The sequence below is a fragment of the Urocampus carinirostris genome, chromosome 7, assembly GCF_059441175.1.
Source record: "Urocampus carinirostris isolate Australia breed hairy pipefish chromosome 7, RoL_Ucar_1.0, whole genome shotgun sequence".
NCBI lineage: Eukaryota > Metazoa > Chordata > Actinopteri > Syngnathiformes > Syngnathidae > Urocampus > Urocampus carinirostris.
In genome coordinates, this window is record NC_142355.1 from 4,089,594 (window position 1) to 4,110,857 (window position 21,264).

The window sequence follows — 21,264 nt, forward strand, 5'->3', positions numbered from 1 at the left end:
TATTTTATTTATACACGTTCATGTTAGCGTAACCTTTCGTACGGAAGATTACGATAACGCGAACGTACGATTAGCCTGGGTTAGCTTTATGATTCGAGGTGTTGGAACTGAGCCCAAAATTCAGGGAGTTGGAACGGAGCCCCCTTTCCAATGAAGCGCTAGCCACTTGTGGTGCTAAATGACTTGTAAACGACCGGATTTTTTTATTTATACACGTAATCTTTCGTCGGAAGATTACGATAACGCGAACGTACGATTAGCCTGGGTTAGCTTTATGTTTACGTTAAACATTCAAGGTAAACATTCCGGGTGTTGGAACGGATTAAAACGATTTATATTATTTTTAATGGGAAAAATGATTTCGGTGGTCGAACAAATCGGTTTTCGAACAGGGTTCTGGAACGGATTATGGTCGAGAACAGAGGTTCCACTGTATAGTTTTTCCCCTAACATGATGCAGGACATGATCATAAACACATTTTTGGACATGACTTCCATGTTTAATGATATCAATATTTTAATACTCGACCTGTTTTACTCGCTGGCCAGTCGGGCTGTCGGCGATGGTGAACCCGAAGCCCTCGGCTCCCTTCACCATAGTAACCGTCAACAGCTCGGCCGCTTGCGCTGTCGCCACGGCAACACCCGGCGTCCCCGAAGAGGCCATGGAAACGTTGTCGTCGTGCGGCGTGAGTGCCGAGCAGGAACCGGGCGTGGTGGGCGGCAGCGAAGAGCCGTCCAGGTGGGTGTCGCCGGGATGAGACACCCCCGCCTGAGCCAGGGCCTGGGATGGCAACTGCGAGCTTAGGGAAAGGTACTCCAGGTAGGGATCGTAGCTGCTACGTCCGTTTAACACCAGGGGGCGATGTTCCATCCCGATGGGCGTCATGGAACTGCTGCTGGCCGCGTTGGGGTCCTCGGGGTCAAAGGGCAGAGGGTAACCCCTGCAGAGCACCAGGGTGACGCTCTGACCGATGGGCACCGACTGGAACAGTTTCACCACGTCGGCGTGCGTCGTGCCCAAAACGCAGATGTCGTTTACGTAGACGATGACGTCACCTGGGAGAAAATTACACACAAAGATATAAGTGTCGGAAAAAAAGAAAAAGTGGGCCTAGACCTACCCAATATTAAATATTATTATTGGGCAGCTCAAATTAAAGCACTTGGGTGGCAGTAGCTCAGGAGGTAGAGCGCTCGTCTTGGGATCAAGGGATCCCAGTTCGAATCCCGGCTCGTCCGTGTTACATGTCGAAGTGTCCTTAGGTAAGACACTGAACCCCTAATACCCCCAATAAGCAGGTTAGCGCCTTACATGGCTGCAGGGCCGCTATTGGGAAATGTGGAGCACATTGTATAGCACTTTGAGAAGTCATTGACTTGAAAAGCGCTATATAAATGCAGATCATTTCATTTTCACTTATTTTGTGGATTACTACAGACAAAGATACAATATGGGTGGAAATGGAGTAGCGATCATTTCCAAATATGCCTGTGGAATTGTTACCATACCAGTGTTCATTTTACCTGTAAAAAGTGATGGGTCCCGGGGACTCGCATGCTCAAAAATCTATGGGTCCCAACCAATGTTGCGCACTACCCAGACCTTTTCCATGCACAGGAAAATCTAGCCAGCTCAGAAAAATCAGGGCTCAAAATTGCTAATTAAGAAGCGAATTAAGTCAAAGTGACAGTGCATGAAGGTAAAAATACAAGGGTTCCCCTGACGTTGTGTTCTAAATGCGGTATTTGGAAGTCAATGTCGAAGTAGAACGAAGTCGAGTAAAGTCAGTAGAGTTTTCCGAGAACTAAAAGGAACCGGCTCTTTCGGGTCGTAAATGGCTCTTCAGGTTGTTTTTGCTTCTTTCATCCCTATATGACCAAATATTATGTAAAATTATGCACAAAATGACTTAAAGGAAGGGGGAATACAACAAAAAAGAAAAAAATACCAAAATGAAAAAGTAGTGAAAACAAATTCAGAAAAAGCCAGAAAAAAGAAAACGAAGGAAATAGAGAACAAAAAGAAAAAAGAAACAGCTAGGAAAAAAATAAACAAAATGATATTTTTTAAAGGTATTTAAAAAAAATAGAAAAAAACACGGAAAAAGAAGAAAAAGTTTGTATTGCATTCAAATAATTTCCAATTATATCTTGTTGCCAACATTGTACTTCCTCTAAAAAATGTGATTAAATACAGTTGTGTATTGTACTACTAATGACTTAGTTGCCACACTTGGGATTACTGTTGCTCACTGTTGTTTCAAGCATTGCTCACCGACTTTGTGTGAACGCTCAGACCCGTGGAAAATTAGAGGGAACATTGGTCCCAACAGAGATCTATGGGTCCCCAAAATTTAGTGTTATCGAGGTTGAAATTGTAAATCGGCGACAAATATATAATATAAATCTATATATTCACACAATTTTAATCATCAAATTATTAATTCATTTCTGCATCAAATTATTGTTGGTAATATACCGATTAAAGGGATAACCACAAACCTGTCTTTTTTGTATTTTCTCCTTTTATACTTTTTTTCTTAACTTCTTTATACAACATAATTCGTAATAACAATCATCAAAGCCAGTGAGCCGTTTGAGAGCCGGCTCTTTTTAATGAGTTGAGCCAAAAAAGCCGGTTCTAACCTCTGTCAAAATGTGTGTGAGAAATAAAAAGTTAAAAAAAAAGAAATGAGTGTCGGAAGTTGTTGTGATGTAGGCATGTGGTATTGCATATTCAGTAAAATCATTTTTTATGGGTTTTCAGGTATCATTTGTTTCAGTCATTGATAGCTCCTACCGTTATCTCGTCGTAATAATTGCACCTTATGATAATTCAAGTGGTATCTCTAAATAAGAATTGAATTGGTTCCAGCAGTGACGTATAATGAAACGGTTGGAAATTGAATGATGTTTTCTAAAGTAAGTTGGTGAACAATCATGTCAGCTCCCCTCACCTACAAGTAAATAAAAAAATGCATGTTTGTATGAAAGTTCATGTATTTTATGCTCACTATACAATTCAATATTGCTTTTTTCCTGGATGAATTACTCTATTTTTTACCACTGGAAGGTGCTATATACACAATGTCCCTTTAAAAATATGCGTGTTTATATTATAAGACATCTCTCATCTCATCAGCTACACTGCTTGTCCTCAGTAGGGTCGCGTGGGTGCTGGAGCCCATCCCAGCAATCATCGGGCAGTGGTCAGGGGACACCCTGAACTGGTAGCCAGCCAATCGCAGGGCACACAGGGACAGACAACTCACTCGCTCATTCACACCTAGGGACAATTTAGACCGGCCAATTCACCTGAAATGCATGTTTTTGGAATGTGGGAGGAAACCCACGCAAGCACGGGGAGAACATACAAACTCCGCACAGGAAGTCTGGAGCTGGATTTGAACCCACGCAGGAGGTTCCCAAGACATGAACTGTGCCGCACATGCGCTAACCACTGCGCCGCCGTGCTGCCCATAAGACATATATATATATATAAATGATTCCAAAGTTTGACTCCACACACAGACACACACATACTTTTACAAGGTGAGATCAAAAAATGTCCAACAATTCATGTTTTCAAATTTAAATTCAAATTTAAATACAAAAAAACATTACTGGCGAAATACAGAGATGAAGAAAATGGGATATGAGGGAGATTGGAAATACTGCGTTTAAAACTATGGTAACTTTGTTGTTATTGTTGCCATTATTATATCATAACTGTTATTATAAATATTATTTTTATCTTTATTGTTATTATCATTGGTGCCGCAGTGATGTTTGGTAACTAGGCGCATTTTACGTTGAGGGATGGGTATTACGAAGATTTCTGTATAAAATATGGGATTATTGTAATTATTATAATTATTGATATCTGACCTATGTAATAAGTATATCCATGAGATTTTGTTATATTAGACATAAGAGGAGAAGAGGATTTGTAAAATGTGTTTAATAGGGAAGATAAAGGGGTAGGGAAAATAAGCATCTGCTTCTGACTACCCCTTTTCGAACATGTTACGTAACATTATTTTGTTGTTGAGTTATTGTTTTTGTTCTATTTTTATTTTAATGTTCGAAACCAAGTTTTCATTCATTCATTCATACTTATATAAACCTTAAACATACAAAATATAGCACTGAAGCAACCAGGGTTGGGTAGGGTTACTTTAAGTTGATTACAATACCAAATATGCTAATAAAAGACAAAAGAAACTAAATATGAATAAAATGGACTCAATTTTGTGCAGGCTTGGGGAGTAACGGAATACATGGAACGGCAAAAATGACTTTGGCAAGCTGTTTGGATTTATTTTCATTTTGTTTCTGTAGCATTTGATATTAGTTTTGCCGGAGATCGAAGAGATCAAAGCCAGGAGAGAAAGCTTACCACGTGTTGTGAGTCATCATTTTATTCCTATTTAGTTTCTTTTGTCTTTTATTAGCATATTTGGTATTGGAGTCATCCAAAAGTCATTGAAAGTAATCCAGTTAAAGTAACCCTACCCAACCCTGGTTACCGGCTGCAAACTACACCTAGATTTAAGGACGAAAATAAGACAGTTTCAAGGTAGTCGCAGTACACTCAAAATAAAAAGGAATCAAGAAACCTTCTTACCAAATCAACTTTTTAATAAGGCAATTAAAAGGATTATTTAAGTGAGAAAATCATTTTTAACTTTATGAATATTCTGAAATTACTGTATCATTTCATTGATTTTTGTCAAGCAAACAATGAAAAATTACAGATATTTATAACTTAAAAATACATTCAACTTACGAACGATCGTCCCTAAGTAGGGCAAGGTCTGTAGTCGAGAAGCACTGTGCAAGCTGGTGCGTACGAGAGCACTCACTTAAAAACCCACGTGCAGGAGCAACACACCCTCCCGTTTAAATGCGCCATAAAACCCAATATCAGTATGTCGGTGAGTCCTGCAGACGACACACAGGAGTGCACGGGAGCGACGCAGCGGTGAGAGAGAAGGTCGATGAATCTTTATGAATATCGAGTACGTACACAAGGAAGCCTCTGCGGAAATGTCACCGTTGACGTGCCGACATTCCTTCGGGTCGAACGTTTGAGTCCTGATTTGCGGCTGCACGCCCCTTCGGACGACTTCATACTTTTCCTGGTTGTTCTCACCTTTGGGATTTTGAATTTACGACAGCCCCTTAAGTTATAATTTCCCTTTTTCCGAATGAATATTTTTTGGATGATTTCTGGCACCATGGTTTGGTTGACCGTAAATAACAGTTGTCAAGTGAAAAATGTAATTAAATCATCTAATTTTAACAATTTGGACTGCATGAATAAAATATTACTAAATATGAATAAAATTACTAAATTTTGTGCAGGCTTGGGGAGTAACGGAATACATGGAACGGCAATAATGATGTTGGCAAGCTGTTTGGGGGCGGCAGTGGCTCAGGAGGTAGAGCGCTCGTCTTGGGATCAAGAGATCGCAGTTCCAATCCCGGCTCCTCCGTCTTACATGTCGAAGTGTCCTTGGGTAAGACACTGAACCCTTAATACCCCTAATAAGCAGGTTAGCGCCTTACATGGCTGCACGGCCGCTATTGGGAAATGTGAAGCACACTGTAAAGCGCTTTGGGAAGTCTAGACTTGAAAAGCGCTATATAAATGCAGATCATTTCATTTCTTTTCATTTTGTTTCTGTCGCATTTGATGTTAGTTTTGCCGGAGATCAAAGAGATCAAAGCCAGGAGAGGAAGCTTACCATGTGTTGTGAGTCATCATTTGATTCATATTTAGTTTATTTTGTCTTTTATTAGCATATTTGGTATTGGAGTAATCCAAAAGTAATTGAAAGTAATCAAGTTAAAGCAACCCAACCCTGTCCGTAAAACACAGCAACTGCACTCCCTGTGCGCTTCGATGTTTTTCACCAGGACAGCCAGTTCGTCGGTAGGAGTTGTTACGGACCCCGACTTTAACGAGAACGGCTACAAGTTGCAGAAAAAAACTCTTTCCAACACTTCCTCTTTGGCCTCACAATAGATGTTTTTTCCTTAAAAAAATAGAGGTGATCTACGAGGAGGGAAAAACTTTACGGTTTAGACGATGGATGGTCCCCGCAGTGGTTTTATGTGCGGACATTTATAGATTTTCACTTTCAAGTGGCAATTCCATGACGAATGTGGTGGCCTTAAATCCTCCACTTCACACCACTGGAGGGTGCTCAGTGCGCACGCGCAAACATACGTGTCGCATGCATCGTCACGCGCAATCCCTGAGAGCAATGTCGCTCAGCTCAAATAGGCCAGCTAATCTCAGCCAGGAAGTGCCCCGATGAATGTGTGTTTGTGCAGCTCTGGCAATGTCACAGAGGGGAGAGCAGCAAGTTGCAGGGAGAGAAAATGGGAACCGAGAAAGAGGAGGGTAGAGGAGAAAGCTGACAAAACAGAAAAGAAGGGATGCTGGGAGGAGGAATAAAAGTCGAGGAGCACAAAGATGAAGAGGAAAAAAATAGGCACAAAGAGAGAAAAGGCCACAAGAGACACAATGAAGTCCAAATCACCGATAGGGCTGCAACGATTAGTCGGCGTTGTGGACAAAAATTGAAAATAGAAATCTCTACATCAGGGGTCGGACTCAAAGAGCCATAAAAGCAAAATATATTACCGTATTTTCCGCACTATAAGGCGCACCAAAAAGCCTTTATTTTTTTCAAAAGCTGACCATGCGCCTTATAATACAGTGCGCCTTATTTATGGATCAATATTAAATCACAAAGTCTTCCAACTAATTTGCAGCCGCCGACTAGATTTTCCCCCGAAGGCCAAGTAGTCCGCGGTGTATGCTGGGATTTATTTACCGACGTTTCATTGGCTAACCAATGTGTCAATCATCATTTGAATCGATCACTATTGGCTAAAGTTATTCGGAGGTCAAGAGGCGGATCCTTTTTATCATTTACAGGCTGGCATTGGCTTAAACGGCAAAACAAAGCCTGCAATTGGCCAAAAAAAATGAATGTGTATAGCACGTGGCTGACGGCATACAGAAAGCATTTTTTACTTTTCTGTATTTGTAAATATTTTATTCTCCTGGATTTACTACACTCACGGATATAAGAGGACCACGGACCAACGACTTCGGTGAGCTACTCCGGCTATATATCTTGTTTCAGACTGAACTCGATGTTTCTGTGATAAGCGGTGCAGATAATGGATGGAATGGAGTGTCTATTTTTAAATTAAACTCAATTCCAAGTGTTTATTGTCATGTGCACAGTAAAGTTGCGAGCGAAAAAGAAAATAGAAACTAAGGAATGGTTGGCATTTCTTGAATCCCAAGACTTTAACCTTTCGAATGATGGAACGATGCATTTGAGTGACATCGTACGGACACCGAATCCGCACGTGTTCTCGACACGTATTCGCGTCTTTGCAAGCTTTGGGAATATTAAGGGGGTAATAAGTTTGACTGAACTATCTGACTGTTTTGTCCACGTTCCCATTGTAGCGCCTTATAATCCGGTGCGCCTTATGTATGTCAAAAATAGGACCAAAAACTATTTTTTCGGCGTGCGCCCTATAACCCGGTGCGCCATATAGTGCGGAAAATACGGTAGTTTTATTTTGTGGGAAAGAGCCACACCATATATCTATTCTCATCACCTCAGCTGCACCGCTTATCCTCAGTAGGGTCGCGGGGGTGCTGGAGCCCATCCCAGCAATCATCGGGCAGTGGGCAGGGGACACCCTGAACTGGTTGCCAGCCAATCGCAGGGCACACAGGGACAGACAACTCGCTCGCTCATTCACACCTAGGGACAATTTGGACCGGCCAATCCACCTGAAATGCATGTCTTTGGAATGTGGGAGGAAACCGGAGTGCCCGGAGGAAACCCACGCAAGCACGGGGAGAACATGCAAACTCCGCACAGGAAGTCCGGTAGCGGGATATTGTTACACGGTTTGGATTCACTACACACACGGATGCAAGGAGACTATGGTTATGTATTACCAATGAGTGTGATGGCTTCAAGTCGTTGTCTTTGGTGAGCTACCCCGGCTTCATATTTTTAAGTTAAGGAGCACGGCCAAGCAGTTGTAAAATAAGACAAAATGCCTGGTGTATCTTTTCAGCGAGCAGCCAACTTCTAAATAGCTCTCCCTACAACATGTAAGAGATCGACTTAGATCCGACACTTTCCTACTGTAGTGCCTAATATTCCGATGTGCCTTAGGTATTTAATATATGTAATATATTACAAAATATGAAATGAAATGAAATGATCTGCATTAATATAGCGCTTTTCAAGTCAAAGACTTCCCAAAGCGCTTTACAATGTGCTCCACATTTCCCAATAGCGGCTTTGCAGCCATGTAAGGCGCTAACCTGCATATTGGGGGTATCGGGGGTTCAGTGTCTTACCCAAGGACACTTCGACATGTAACACGGACGAGCCGGGATTCGAACTGGGATCTCTTGAGCCCAAGACGAGTGCTCTACCTCCTGAGCTACTGCCGCTATTTTTGGGCTGTGTGCTTTATAATCCGGTGCACCTTATAGTGCAGAGAATACGGTACTTGGATTGGAGAACCAGATTGTGATGCTTCTCCTGCTGAGACCCACCGCATCTCCTAAGTGGGTCACATTGCTGACAATTAAGATGAATATGTATTTGCAGTGGGCAGCATGGCGGCGCAGTGGTTAGCGCGTGTGCGGCACAGTTCATGTCATGGGAACCTGTCGTGGGATCAAATACAGCTCCAGACTTCCTGTGCGGAGTTTGTATGTTCTCCCCGTGCTTGCGTGGGTTTCCTCCGGGCACTCCGGTTTCCTCCCACATTCCAAAAACATGCATTTCAGGTGAATTGGCCGGTCCAAATTGTCCCTAGGTGTGAATGAGCGAATGAGTTGTCTGTCCCTGTGTGCCCTGCGATTGGCTGGCAACCGGTTCAGGGTGTCCCCTGCCCACTGCCCGGAGATGGCTGGGATGGGCTCCAGCCCCCCCGCGACCCTAATGAGGATAAGCGGTACGGCTGATGAGATGAGATGAGATGTATTTGCAGTGGGCAGCACGGCGGCGCAATGGTTAGCGCGTGTGCGGCACAGTTCTGAGGTCATGAGATCGAACCTCCTGTGCGGAGTTTGCATGTTCTCTCTGTGCTTGCGTAGGTTCCCTCTGGGCACTCCGGTTTCCTCCCACATTCCAAAAACATGCATTTCAGGTGAATTGGCCGGTCCAAATTGTCCCTAGGTGTGAATGAGCGAATGAGTTGTCTGTCCCTGTGTGCCCTGCGATTGGCTGGCAACCAGTTCAGGGTGTCCCCTGCCCACTGCCCGGAGATGGCTGGGATGGGCTCCAGCCCCCCCGCGACCCTAATGAGGATAAGCGGTACGGCTGATGAGATGAGATGTATTTGCAGTGGGCAGCACGGCGGCGCAGTGGTTAGCGCGTGTGCGGCACAGATCTGAGGTCATGAGATCGAACCTCCTGTGCAGAGTTTGCATGTTCTCTCTGTGCTTGCGTGGGTTTCCTCCGGGCACTCCGGTTTATTCCCACATTCTAAAAACATGCATGTTAGGTGAATTGGCAGGTCCAAATTGTCCCTAGGTATGACTGAGCGAGTGTATTGTCTGTCCCTGTGTGCCCTGCGATTGGCTGGCAACCAGTTCAGGGTGTCCCCTGCCCACTGCCCGAAGATAGCTGGGCTCCAGCATCCCCGCGACCGTACTGAGGATAAGCGGTGCAGATAATGGATGGATAATTTTGCAGTGCCAACAAAAGACAAGATAATACCTGTTACAATGATGCCTTGCAAGTTAAAACAAATGTTTAATAATAAGTAGTGCAGTGGTTAGCACGTTCGCCTAACACACGAAAGGTCCCCAGTTCGAGACCGAGTGGAAATATATGTTGGCCTGGAGAGAGATGGGCACCACCAGGCTTCCCTTGCCCAAGACAAACATCAGGAACTGGAGCCCCTACGACCCTAGTGGTTACGGGATCCAACCAACCAACCAACCGACCAAAAAATTGTGCAGTCATTACTGTTCTTCATTCTTTCAATTGGTCTGTTTTTGTCAACAAATATTACACATACAAGGACATACCTGTGTCCATCTTTCCATCCTGAGCAGCCGGCCCGTCCGGGATGACGCTCTTCACTTGAAGGAACTCGTCGGGTTCGTCCCCGCCAATGATTGTGAAGCCAAATCCCATGTTGCTCTTCTGAAGCCCCGTCGACAGAAATGTGCCTTTCAATTGGGTCGGGTCCCTTGTGAACAGCGGCTTTTCTGAGATAGAGACAAACACAAGACTGAGGGTGAAGGGACAGAAACACCTAGCTACTTTGCGCTTCCGTTACCGCTGGTTCACTGCTTCCCAGATTGAATTATCTCTATTGTCATTGATATCAATGTATCATGTGTTCTGCAGCAGACAGTAGAGAGCAAATGCTATAACAAGGCCAGGTTGCATGTGTTCATTCTGTGGGCATGACTGTGTGTGCTGGACTGTGATAGGCTGGTGTATGCTGTCAGTCAAGCAGCCGGAGCTGGCGGGCGCACAAATTATTGTGTCCACCCAGAATTGATTGCAAAGCACGGCTATAGCAACAGCTAGTATTTCAGCGACTCGTTACAAGTAAAAGAAAATATTCAATTTAATTTGTCGCTGAAGAAGAAGGCAAAGAATTGGTGATCACCACCATGTGCTCCGTGGATTATTATTGGGTCCAGGGAGAAACTGAGGCAGTGGTGGTGTCGGGAGAGAAGGCAGGAGCTGTGCCGCAGGTCTGGCCTATTGCAGCTAGGCTACATAACAACTCTGACAAGTTACCCCTGCCAAGCCTGGATCTCACCAACGCCAAATCCATTACCTAAACAAATTTCCTGGAACTACAACTCGTAGGAAACCGCTACATTTGTGACTCTTGTATTTTAATCCTCAGAGACCTAGCTCAATCCTAGGATCCGAGATACTAGCGTGCATCTAACCAGACGCTCTAAATTGCTTTCTTCCTTTGAAAGGAGAAGCCCTCCAAGTTTGATGTACTTTTATATAATGACAAAACAGACCATTCATTCAGTTGGAATTCTGTGTTTTGTGTTTTTATTTGTACATCTATAGTTGTTCTTTTGTTACAGTCGCATCATCTCAGACGGTAAGAACGTACTCTCGAGGCAAGGGTGACTCGTCGGCAGTGTTGGGTAGGGTTACTTTAACTTGATTACCGGTACTTTCAATTACTTTTGGATTACTCCAATACCAAATATGCTAATAAAAGACAAAACAAACTCAATATGAATAAAATGATGACTCACAACACGTGGTAAGGTCTCTGCTGGCTTTGATCTCTTTGATCTCCGGCAAAACGAACATAAAATGCGACAGAAACAAAATGAAAATAAATCCAAACAGCTTGCCAACACCATTTTTGCCGTTCCATGTATTCCGTTACTCCCCAAGGCTGCACAAAATTGAGTCATTTTATTCATATTTAGTTTCTTTTGTCTTTTATTAGCATATTTGGTATTGGAGTCATCCAAAAGTAATTGAAAGTAATCCAGTTAAAGTAACCCTACCCAACGCTGCATTTTATTTTAGTTTTGCCGGAGATCAAAGAGATCAAAGCCGGGAGAGAAAGCTTACCACGTGTTGTGAGTCATCATTTTATTCATATTTAGTTTCTGTCATGATTACCCAAGTGGAGCCACCTGGGGTAATCATCTGGCGCGCTGGAATGCGCTTCCTGATTGGTTTATGTTCCCTTTTTAAGCACGCTAGGCGGAGACCTCTTCGTCGGAGGATTACTTTTTACCCCGTTTGACTCGCCTGATTTTCCTGTGTCTTTTTGACTTGTTTACCTGATTCTGCCTGCCTCCGATCCGACCTGCTTCCGTTCCATGCTACGATCTTCTCTCCAGTCCCGGTAAACTCGACCTGCTTCCGTCCCACGCTACGATTGGCTACGTGTCCCGAAGTTGTCTTCACGGCGTTGCTGCTGACGTTCGACGGCTATCGCGTCTCCCGCTAACCCTGTACGCTTCCCCAAATAAAAGACTTGTAACGAACGCTCTGGGGTTTCCTGCTCTGTTCTGGTCCCCCCTGACAGTTTCTTTTGTCTTTTATTAGCATATTTGGTATTGGAGTAATCCAAAAGTCATTGAAAGTAATCCAGTTAAAGTAACCCTACCCAACCCTGCTCGTCAGGCTTTTATGAAGGTGCAATGCTATTTCGTAGATTTTCACGTTTTCCCCCTTTCTAACTGTGATAACAGAGATAATACTGCATTTCTACAACAGTTGAATCTTATAGGAAAGATGTCAAAATTGTGTGCGTGTAAAATTTGTTTTTCTTGCCATCGTATTTCTTCAATGCAAATCTCTTGAATTTCTGTCTCAAGGTAATAAGCTTGTTTTTATATTACTAAATATAAAAACAATGTTTCTCATACACACACACACACACATAAAGTAACGTTTCAATAATGAGTGTAATTATATCTCTTGTACGTTTATCAATCTTGTATTCTTTTATTTTGAAATCATTTTCTTGTGTGCACTGATCTCTCTGACGCAAAATAAACGTCCCTCTCTCTCTGTGGACTTCGACCAGGAAAGACGTGAGTTCTTTTCTCTGCCGTTATAATGTAGAATTAAACTATATACATGTATTTTATCTGTGCAAATATAGCCATTAAACAGTCTTAAAAATGTTCATCTCTCACACTGTGCAAGTTAGAGAAACTTTCCCCCAACATTAGTGTGTCAGGCTGAGCATATTTTAGACTGGTCTAGCACATCTATATCTATATCTTGGTTCCTGCTCAGCTCACTGTGGGGCCTTCAGGGCAATCCTGTTCTCAGTCATTTCGACCGAACACTAACCCACCCGCCCACAGTTGTCTCCACTCCATCCCGCCCATAGTGACATTTTGCGTTTTTACCCAGAATGCCCCTTAAATGATGGAAAATTGACATAGAGTTAGTAGATGCATGAAAAATTAAAGGGAAAATATGATTGGCTGGCAACCAGTTCAGGGTGTCCCCTACCCACTGGCTGATGATTGCTGGGATGGGCTCCAGCCCCCCGCGACCCTACTGAGGATAAGCGGTGCAGCTAATGAGATGAGATGAGATGATAATTTAAAGCATAGTTGTGAAACAGGCGGCCCGTGGGCCAGATCAGGCCCGCTAAGGGATTGAATCCGGCCCGCGAGGCAAGACTCAGAGAAGCGCAAGAGAAAAACGAGCTGTAGGTTGAAATATGTCAACTTGATGTTGCCAAAGCCAGGTTCCTCACAAAGACACTGTACTTGTATTTCTCTCTCTCTCTCTCTCTCTCTCTCTCTCTCTCCTTTTTTTTCCACCCCTTTTCTCCCACTCTGAGTGTCTCTTTCACTCTCTGTGTCTCTCTTTTTCTCTTCCTTTGTTGCTCTTTGTCTCTTTCTCTCTCCGTGTCTTTTAACCTCTTTTGCTCTAACTTCCTTTTTTTCCTTTTCTCTCTTTTCTCTTTCTCTCTTCATACCCTTTGCACTTTCTTTTCTATTTTCTCTCCCTCTGTCTTTCTATTTCTCTTTGGATTTCTTTCCTCCTCTCCCTTTCTTTCCCCCTCCTTCACGACTTTTTCTCTTTTTCTTTTTCTCACGCTCTTTCCCTTTTTCTCTTTTTCTTTCTTTGTCTGCCCTCTCTCCATTTCCCTCCCTCGTTCTCTTATTTCTTTATCTCTCTTTTTCTTTCTCTTTAATCTACTAGTCCGGCCCCCGACAGAATGTTTGTTCTATCGTGTGGCCCCCCAGTTAAAATGAGTTTGACACCCTGATTTAAAGGGACGATGTATTATCTTGCACCTCGTAGTGTTCAATATTAATAGTTGACCACTAGATGTTGCTGTATTGTGTAGTGCAACCGAAATGAGTGCTCAAAAGCACAAGGGAGACACTATGTTGACTATTTTTTGCACTATGTTGACTAGTTTTGCACCAAATGCATATTGCAAAAACCCTTACGATACCAAACTGTATGTAACATCCTACATGCCTTCATTTCTTTGTGTAAATATTGTGTAAATTATAACTATAACCTTATCCTCCTTGTTTTATAACCTTATCTTCTCTGTTCCTTATCTTCTTGGTTTCTTTACCTCACTGTGAATGTGTGACACTGGGGTGTCATGCCCAATTTCGTTGTCACAATATGCAGGGTTGGGTAGGGTTACTTTAACTGGATTACTTTCAATTACTTTTGGATTACTCCAATACCAAATTTGCTAATAAAAGACAAAATAAACTAAATATGAATAAAATTACTACATTTTGTGAAGGCTCAGGGCGGAACGGAATACATGGAACGGCAAAAATGATGTTGGCAAGCTGTTTGGATTTATTTTCATTTTGTTTCTGTCGCATTTGATGTTAGTTTTGCCGGAGATCAAAGAGATCAAAGCCAGGAGAGACAGCTTACCACGTGTTGTGAGTCATCATTTTATTCATATTTCGTTTCTTTTGTCTTTTATTAGCATATTTGGTATTGGAGTAATCCCAAAAGTAATTGAAAGTAATCCCGTTAAAGTAACCCTACCCAACCCTGACAATATGTTAACCCATTTTGTAACAATGACAATAAAGGTATATTCTATTCTATTCTATTCTATTAAATGATAGAAAATTGACATAGAGTTAGTAGATGCATGAAAAATTAAAGGGAAAATATGATCATTTAAAGGGACAATGTATTATCTTGCACCTCTATAGTTGACCACTAGATGTTGCTGTATTGTGTAGTGCAACCGAAATGAGTGCTCAAAAGCACAAGGGAGACACAATGTTGACTATTTTTTGCACTGTGTTGACTATTTTGCACTTAACACATATTGCACTAATACGATTGGCCGGTCCAAATTGTCCCTAGGTGTGAATGAGCGAGTGAGTTGTCTGTCCCCGTGTGCCCAGCGATTGGCTGGCAACCAGTTCAGGGTGTCCCCTGCCCACTGCCCGGAGATGGCGGGGATGGGCTCCAGCCCCCCCGCGACCCTAATGAGGATAAGCGGTACAGCTGATGAGATGAGATGAGACGATCCCAAAACTGTATGTAACATCCTACATGCCCACATTTCTTGGGTAAATATTGTGAAAATTATAACCTTATCTTCTTTGTTCCTTTATCTTCTTTGTTTTCTTTTATCCTCACTGTTAAATGTGAAACTGGAGTGCCACGTCCAATTTCGTTGTCACAATATGTTCAACCCATTTTGTAACAATGACAATAAAGGTTTATTCTATCCTATTTTAGATACAGACTCAAATGGACCAACAATCCATTTTGTAACAATGACAATAAAGGTTTATTCTATCCTATTCTAGATACAGACTCAAATTGACCAAAACGCACCATTTTTCTTCCTAAATTTTGCTGAGTTTTCAGTGAAGAAACACTCAAAATCTTCTGCAAATGGGATTTGTATTATGTTTAGTGTGGCAGATGGTTTTCTATATCCAGTTGTGTGTAAAACATCAGCATGCAGGGTACCTCGGTATATTGTAGGCAGCGGGAGAGCAGATAGGCCCTGACTCTGCATCTGCCTCTGCTGCTCAAGGCGACGCTTGGCTTCCAGGACCGGGTTCTCAAACTGAGTCCTCCGATTGATGTGACTGCAAAGAACATTGTCTGTTAGGACATAATAATTGAGACACAAGACTGTGAGTCCTGAGATTGTTAGCTTTTTGGGGATTTAAAATCACGTTTTTTTCCAATAAGTACAAGGTTGCCATGATCAGGCATAAAAATGGATCAGTGGCTAAAAAATAGATATGTCCGGGTACACCATACAACTCAACAAAAAACTGATATGTTTATTATCGAGGCTGAATTAAGCTTAAAGTTAGTTTCATGCAACACACTCTGGTTGCTATTGTAGCATTATCACATACATTAAAAGGCCTTAAGTACAACCACCTAATCTTTGAGTTTGCGACACTGGGTATGTTTAAAAGCAGCTCTCTAGACAAAAGCTAATTCTTCAGCACATTTTATTTCACCGTGTGTCATTTGATGATTTCATCAAATGTATGAAATGATGATAATACCAAATCCTGTTTCCCAAATCGATGAAAATATGCCATCTACAATTTGTCTTCCACCTTAAGTTAAGAGTGTTGAGGCAATTACGGTTTAGAAACAAGGTGCATGCAAAGTTCTTTTGTAAAAATGTCACAAATGACTGCAAACGATAAGCATATCGTCATATTCACTTTCGGTGTAGAATGCACTGAGCGAAGTGCGCTTTGTGCAGGGATCCGCCCACCTGTACTGCTCACCCAATCAAAGTCGTTTGCCAGCGTTTTTATTTATCAGTTGAAATGGTTTCTTATCAAACTTCTGCATTAAGTTGCTTCGGCTTTATATGGACCAAAATCGGGATGAAATCACTTGACTTTGGAACGCCAGAGATGTGCAATAGTTTTTATTTCAGAGCCATATGTACTCATGAAAAGAGCCATATATGGCTCCCGAGCCATGGGTTCCCTACCCCTGGACTATAGTGTTGGTAATAGAGTTATGTATCAGTTTTGTCACACACTGCTGCCCGTCAAGGCTTGGGTCCGACTCATTTCTGAAGAGCAGGACAACGCTTTTCACTGAAAAACCACGTTGAACTGATGATGAAGGTGCTGTAACTTACTCCTAGGCCAAGACACTCCACAAGAAGTGGTAACCCTGATGACACCAGCAGTTCAGGGATCCGTAAACAGTGAAAGCAATGCAAATGCGCACAATGTCTGATTATGGTATTTTTCCAATAAAAGGAAATTAAATGCTCTTTCCAGCCTTTGAAGGGCAGTGTTGAATTTTTATATGGTGGTGAGTTGGTTCATGTGTAAAACTGCATTCACTCAACTGATAAATGTGTTGTGTTTAGAAAACTCGTCATCTGTGATTATAATACGTAGGGTAGTTTACTAATGTAGGGTGAATGATAAAGAATAATATTAAAATAAATCCATGCTGTCACGGTTGCCACGGCGCCCAATTGGCCCCGCCCATGGACACCGGCTGAAACGCGTTGACAGATTGCTCACCGGGAGAACTTAAACGCGGTCCTTTGAGCCGTTAGTGGTCAGAGCTGTTAAACTCTGTGCGAAATGCCTAGTTCTGTGAATTTGCCTGCGTTTGATCCTGTTTTATTTTCGGCCTGATCTGTTTGATTTTGACCACTCTTTTTTTCGGATTTCAATCCACTTCCGCGACCATCGCTCCCCGGATCGAGTGTGCACGCATTTCTCCTCTCCCTAATGAACTGTGAGTACGTTACGTGATTGGGTTCTCCATCCCTGTTTCCTGACCTAGTTCGTGACACCTGCTCTCAGTCATTTCTATCAAAAGTTATGATTATTTTTAAACAATCGCAAACTAAATACTGACTCCAGTCGGTAGAGGGAAGTGTTGGGTTAAGTAAAGCGTGGTGAGTTGGTTCAGGTATAAAACTGTATTCACTCAACTTTCCCTTTCCAAATATAAAGTATCCCTCTTGTTAACTTTCCTATGCGTGTGCTTTTATTGCAAAACACTTGCAGGCTAAACTAAAACATCTGCGAAACTGATTAATCACACCCTGACAGTTAGTGACCACAGCCAAAGGATGTCAAAACAATCTGCTCCGAACGGATTGCAACAAAAACTGTCCATATTCTGATCATCAGCAACGATTGCAATTCTCCTGAGTAAAATGAGTCAAAGACAAGCGAGAGTAAAGCGCCATTCATAATCAAGGTTTGGTAGGATTACTTTAACTGGATTACTTTCAATTACTTTTGGATTACTCCAATACCAAATATGCTAATAAAAGACAAAAGAAACTAAATATGAATAAAATGACTCAATTTTGTGCAGGCTTGGGGAGTAACGGAACACATGGAACGGCAAAAATGATGTTGGCAAGCTGTTTGGATTGATTTTCATTTTGTTTCTGTCGCATTTGATGTTTGTTTTGCCGGATATCAAAGAGATCAAAGCCAGGAGAGAAAGCTTACCACGTGTTGTGAGTCATCATTTTATTCATATTGAGTTTCTTTTGTCTTTTATTAGCATATTTGGTATTGGAGTCATCCAAAAGTAATTGAAAGTAATCCAGTTAAAGTAACCCTACCCAACGCTGCATTTTATTTTAGTTTTGCCGGATATCAAAGAGATCAAAGCCAGGAGAGAAAGCTTACCACGTGTTGTGAGTCATCATTTTATTCATATTGAGTTTCTTTTGTCTTTTATTAGCATATTTGGTATTGGAGTCATCCAAAAGTAATTGAAAGTAATCCAGTTAAAGTAACCCTACCCAACGCTGCATTTTATTTTAGTTTTGCCGGATATCAAAGAGATCAAAGCCAGGAGAGAAAGCTTACCACGTGTTGTGAGTCATCATTTTATTCATATTGAGTTTCTTTTGTCTTTTATTAGCATATTTGGTATTGGAGTAATCCAAAAGTAATTGAAAGTAATCCAGTTAAAGTAACCCTACCCAACGCTGCATTTTATTTTAGTTTTGCCGGATATCAAAGAGATCAAAGCCAGGAGAGAAAGCTTACCACGTGTTGTGAGTCATCATTTTATTCATATTGAGTTTCTTTTGTCTTTTATTAGCATATTTGGTATTGGAGTAATCCAAAAATAATTGAAAGTAATCCAGTTAAAGTAACCCTACCCAACCCTGGCGGCAGGTGTGCACCGGACTTAAGCCTGCAGCTTAAAATCGGTGCGCCTTGTACAAAGACAAAAGTGAGTTATTTTTTTGAATTTCCGCTCGCCGCTTTTGAACAGTTGTGCTCTGTAGACCGTACTTCTTTGTTAGATAGATAGATAGATAGATAGATAGATAGATAGATAGATAGATAGATAGATAGATAGATAGATAGATAGATAGATAGATAGATAGATAGATAGATACTTTATTCATCCCCGTTGTTGAGACAGAATGCACCTTTTAAACAGGTTTCAATGTTTATTTTATGAAAACCTTAAGTTTAAATAATGAAAGAGGCTTATTTAAAAACATATAAAACATATTCAGGGGTTGTACCTGTTTTCATAACCAAATTGAAGCACTCTTAAAGGACTTATAAATCACATTTTTAAGTTTCCTAGGATTATGAATTTTGCAGATCCACAAAAAGGGTTGGGTAGGGTTACTTTAACTGGATTACTTTCAATGACTTTTGGATTACTCCAATACCAAATATGCTAATAAAAGACAAAAGAGACTAAATATGAATAAAATGATGATTCACAACACGTGGTAAGCTTTCTCTCCTGGCTTTGATCTCTTTGTTCTCCGGCAAAACTAACATAAAATGCGACAGAAACAAAATGAAAATAAATCCAAACAGCTTGCCGACATCATTTTTGCCGTTCCATGTACAGTGGAACCTCGGTTTTCGAACGCCTCTCAGTTCGAATGAATCGGTGTCCGACCAAAAATTTCGAGAAATTCTTGCTTTGCTGTTCGGTCAAAAAAATCAGAATTCGAACACCAGTAATGCGTGAGTGCGTACGCTAGGGTGCGATGCTGAGCGGCGTACGGGTGTTTTAGCCCCTAATTATGCCCCCGAAGAAAGTCAGTGCAAGCAGCAAAGTTGCTACAGGTAAAAAAAGAAAAGTAGTGCGTACAACTATTGCATTTAAGATAGAAATAATAGCCAAATATGAAGGAGCTGTGCGAGCGCCTTCTGCTGGTCACCACAAAGAAATACTATTCATAAGATTACGATAACGCGAACGTACGATTAGCCTGGGCTCGCTTTAAGTTTACGTTAAACATTCAGGGTGTTGGAACGGAGCCCAACATTGAGGGTGTTGGAACGGAGCCCCCTTTCCAATGAACCGCTCACCACTTGTTGTGGAGACCCGAGTGCGAAATGACTTGTAAACGACCTGATTTTTTTATTTTTACCCGTTCATGTTAGCGTCATCTTTCGTACGGAAATCTACGATAACGCGGACGTACGATTAGCCTGGGTTAGCTTTATGTTTACGTTAAACATTCAAGGTAAACATTCAGGGTGTTGGAACGGATTAAAACGATTTACATTATTTTTAATAGGAAAAATTATTTTGGTGATCGAACAAATCGGTTTTTGAACAGGGTTCTGGAACGGATTATGGTCGAGAACCGAGGTTCCACTGTATTCCGTTACTCCCCAAGCCTGCACAAAATGTAGTCATTTTATTCCTATTTAGTTACTTTTGTCTTTTATTAGCATATTTGGTATTGGAGTAATCCAAAAGTAATTGAAAGTAATCCAGTTATAGTAACCCTAGCCAACCCTGTTCATAATTCATTAGGATGGAAACATTCGGAAGGGTTTCTTTGGCCGTGACAACTTACTCCACGTAGTAGCTGCCGTAGATGGGGTCATCGATCTTCTCCCAGCCATAGGGAAGCTCTAAGGGAGTGAAACACAGCAGGGAAATGAAGTCAGTTTATAGCGTGAACAGCAGAGGAATACAGAAAACACTTGAGCCTTGAAGAGGAGACCACAGGCAGGTGTGGGCAAACTAAGGCGTGTGGGTCACATACAGCCTTTTTAATCAATCCGCTGAACAAAATTTAGAAAGAAAAGTCACGGGCCTCACATTCATTCTTCCTTGCTGGCAATGTTCCCTGTAATTTTCCAGGGGTCTGAGCGTTCACACAAAGTCGGTGAGCAACGCTTGAAACAGCAGTGAGCCACAGCAATCCCAAGTGTGGCAACGAAGTCATTAGCAAACATGTACAAAACTTGACATCAAGTTACATTTGCAAAACATTTTTTTTTTACTTTTGAATGAATTGACTAATGTATTATGCAAAGGTTGTACGGCCTACAAACGTCATTTGTTTTTACAACAATTCTTTCACAAGATTTATATTTCTTTTTTTTCCTGGTATATTTTGTCGCATACTACTAACATTTTGGGGGGCTTATTGCGTCGTTTGCACGATACAGAACTGTATTTAATCACATTTTTTTCGTGGAAGTACAATGTTGGCAACAAGATTGACTTGGTATCATTGGAAATGATTTGAATGCAACACAAACTTTTTCTTCTTTTTCCCTGTTTTTTTTAATTCCTTTAAAAAAAATCTCATTGTGTTTATTTTTTCCTAGCTGTTACTTTTTCTTTTTGTTCTCTATTTACATTTTTCTTTGTTTCTTTTTCCTTCTTTTTTCTCTTTCTTTTGTTTCTTTTTTTCTCAGCTTTTCACTACTTTTTAATTTTGGTATCTTTTTTCTTTTTTGTT

General features: G+C 41.6%; 1 protein-coding gene across 4 annotated transcripts in view; it reads right to left on the bottom strand.

Annotated features, from left to right (window-relative positions):
• Positions 1-21,264, bottom strand: part of magi2b (membrane associated guanylate kinase, WW and PDZ domain containing 2b) — a 260,147-nt gene that overhangs the window by 59,798 nt on the left and 179,085 nt on the right. For all 4 annotated transcript variants that reach the window (XM_088339562.1, XM_088339565.1, XM_088339564.1 and 1 more), the window contains exons 7-10: positions 20,368-20,425; positions 15,522-15,643; positions 10,103-10,285; positions 530-1,059 (exon numbers count right to left, since the gene is read on the bottom strand). In XM_088339562.1, coding sequence (XP_088195688.1) covers positions 530-1,059; positions 10,103-10,285; positions 15,522-15,643; positions 20,368-20,425 — 893 coding nt within the window. The remainder of the gene's footprint in view (positions 1-529; positions 1,060-10,102; positions 10,286-15,521; positions 15,644-20,367; positions 20,426-21,264) is intronic.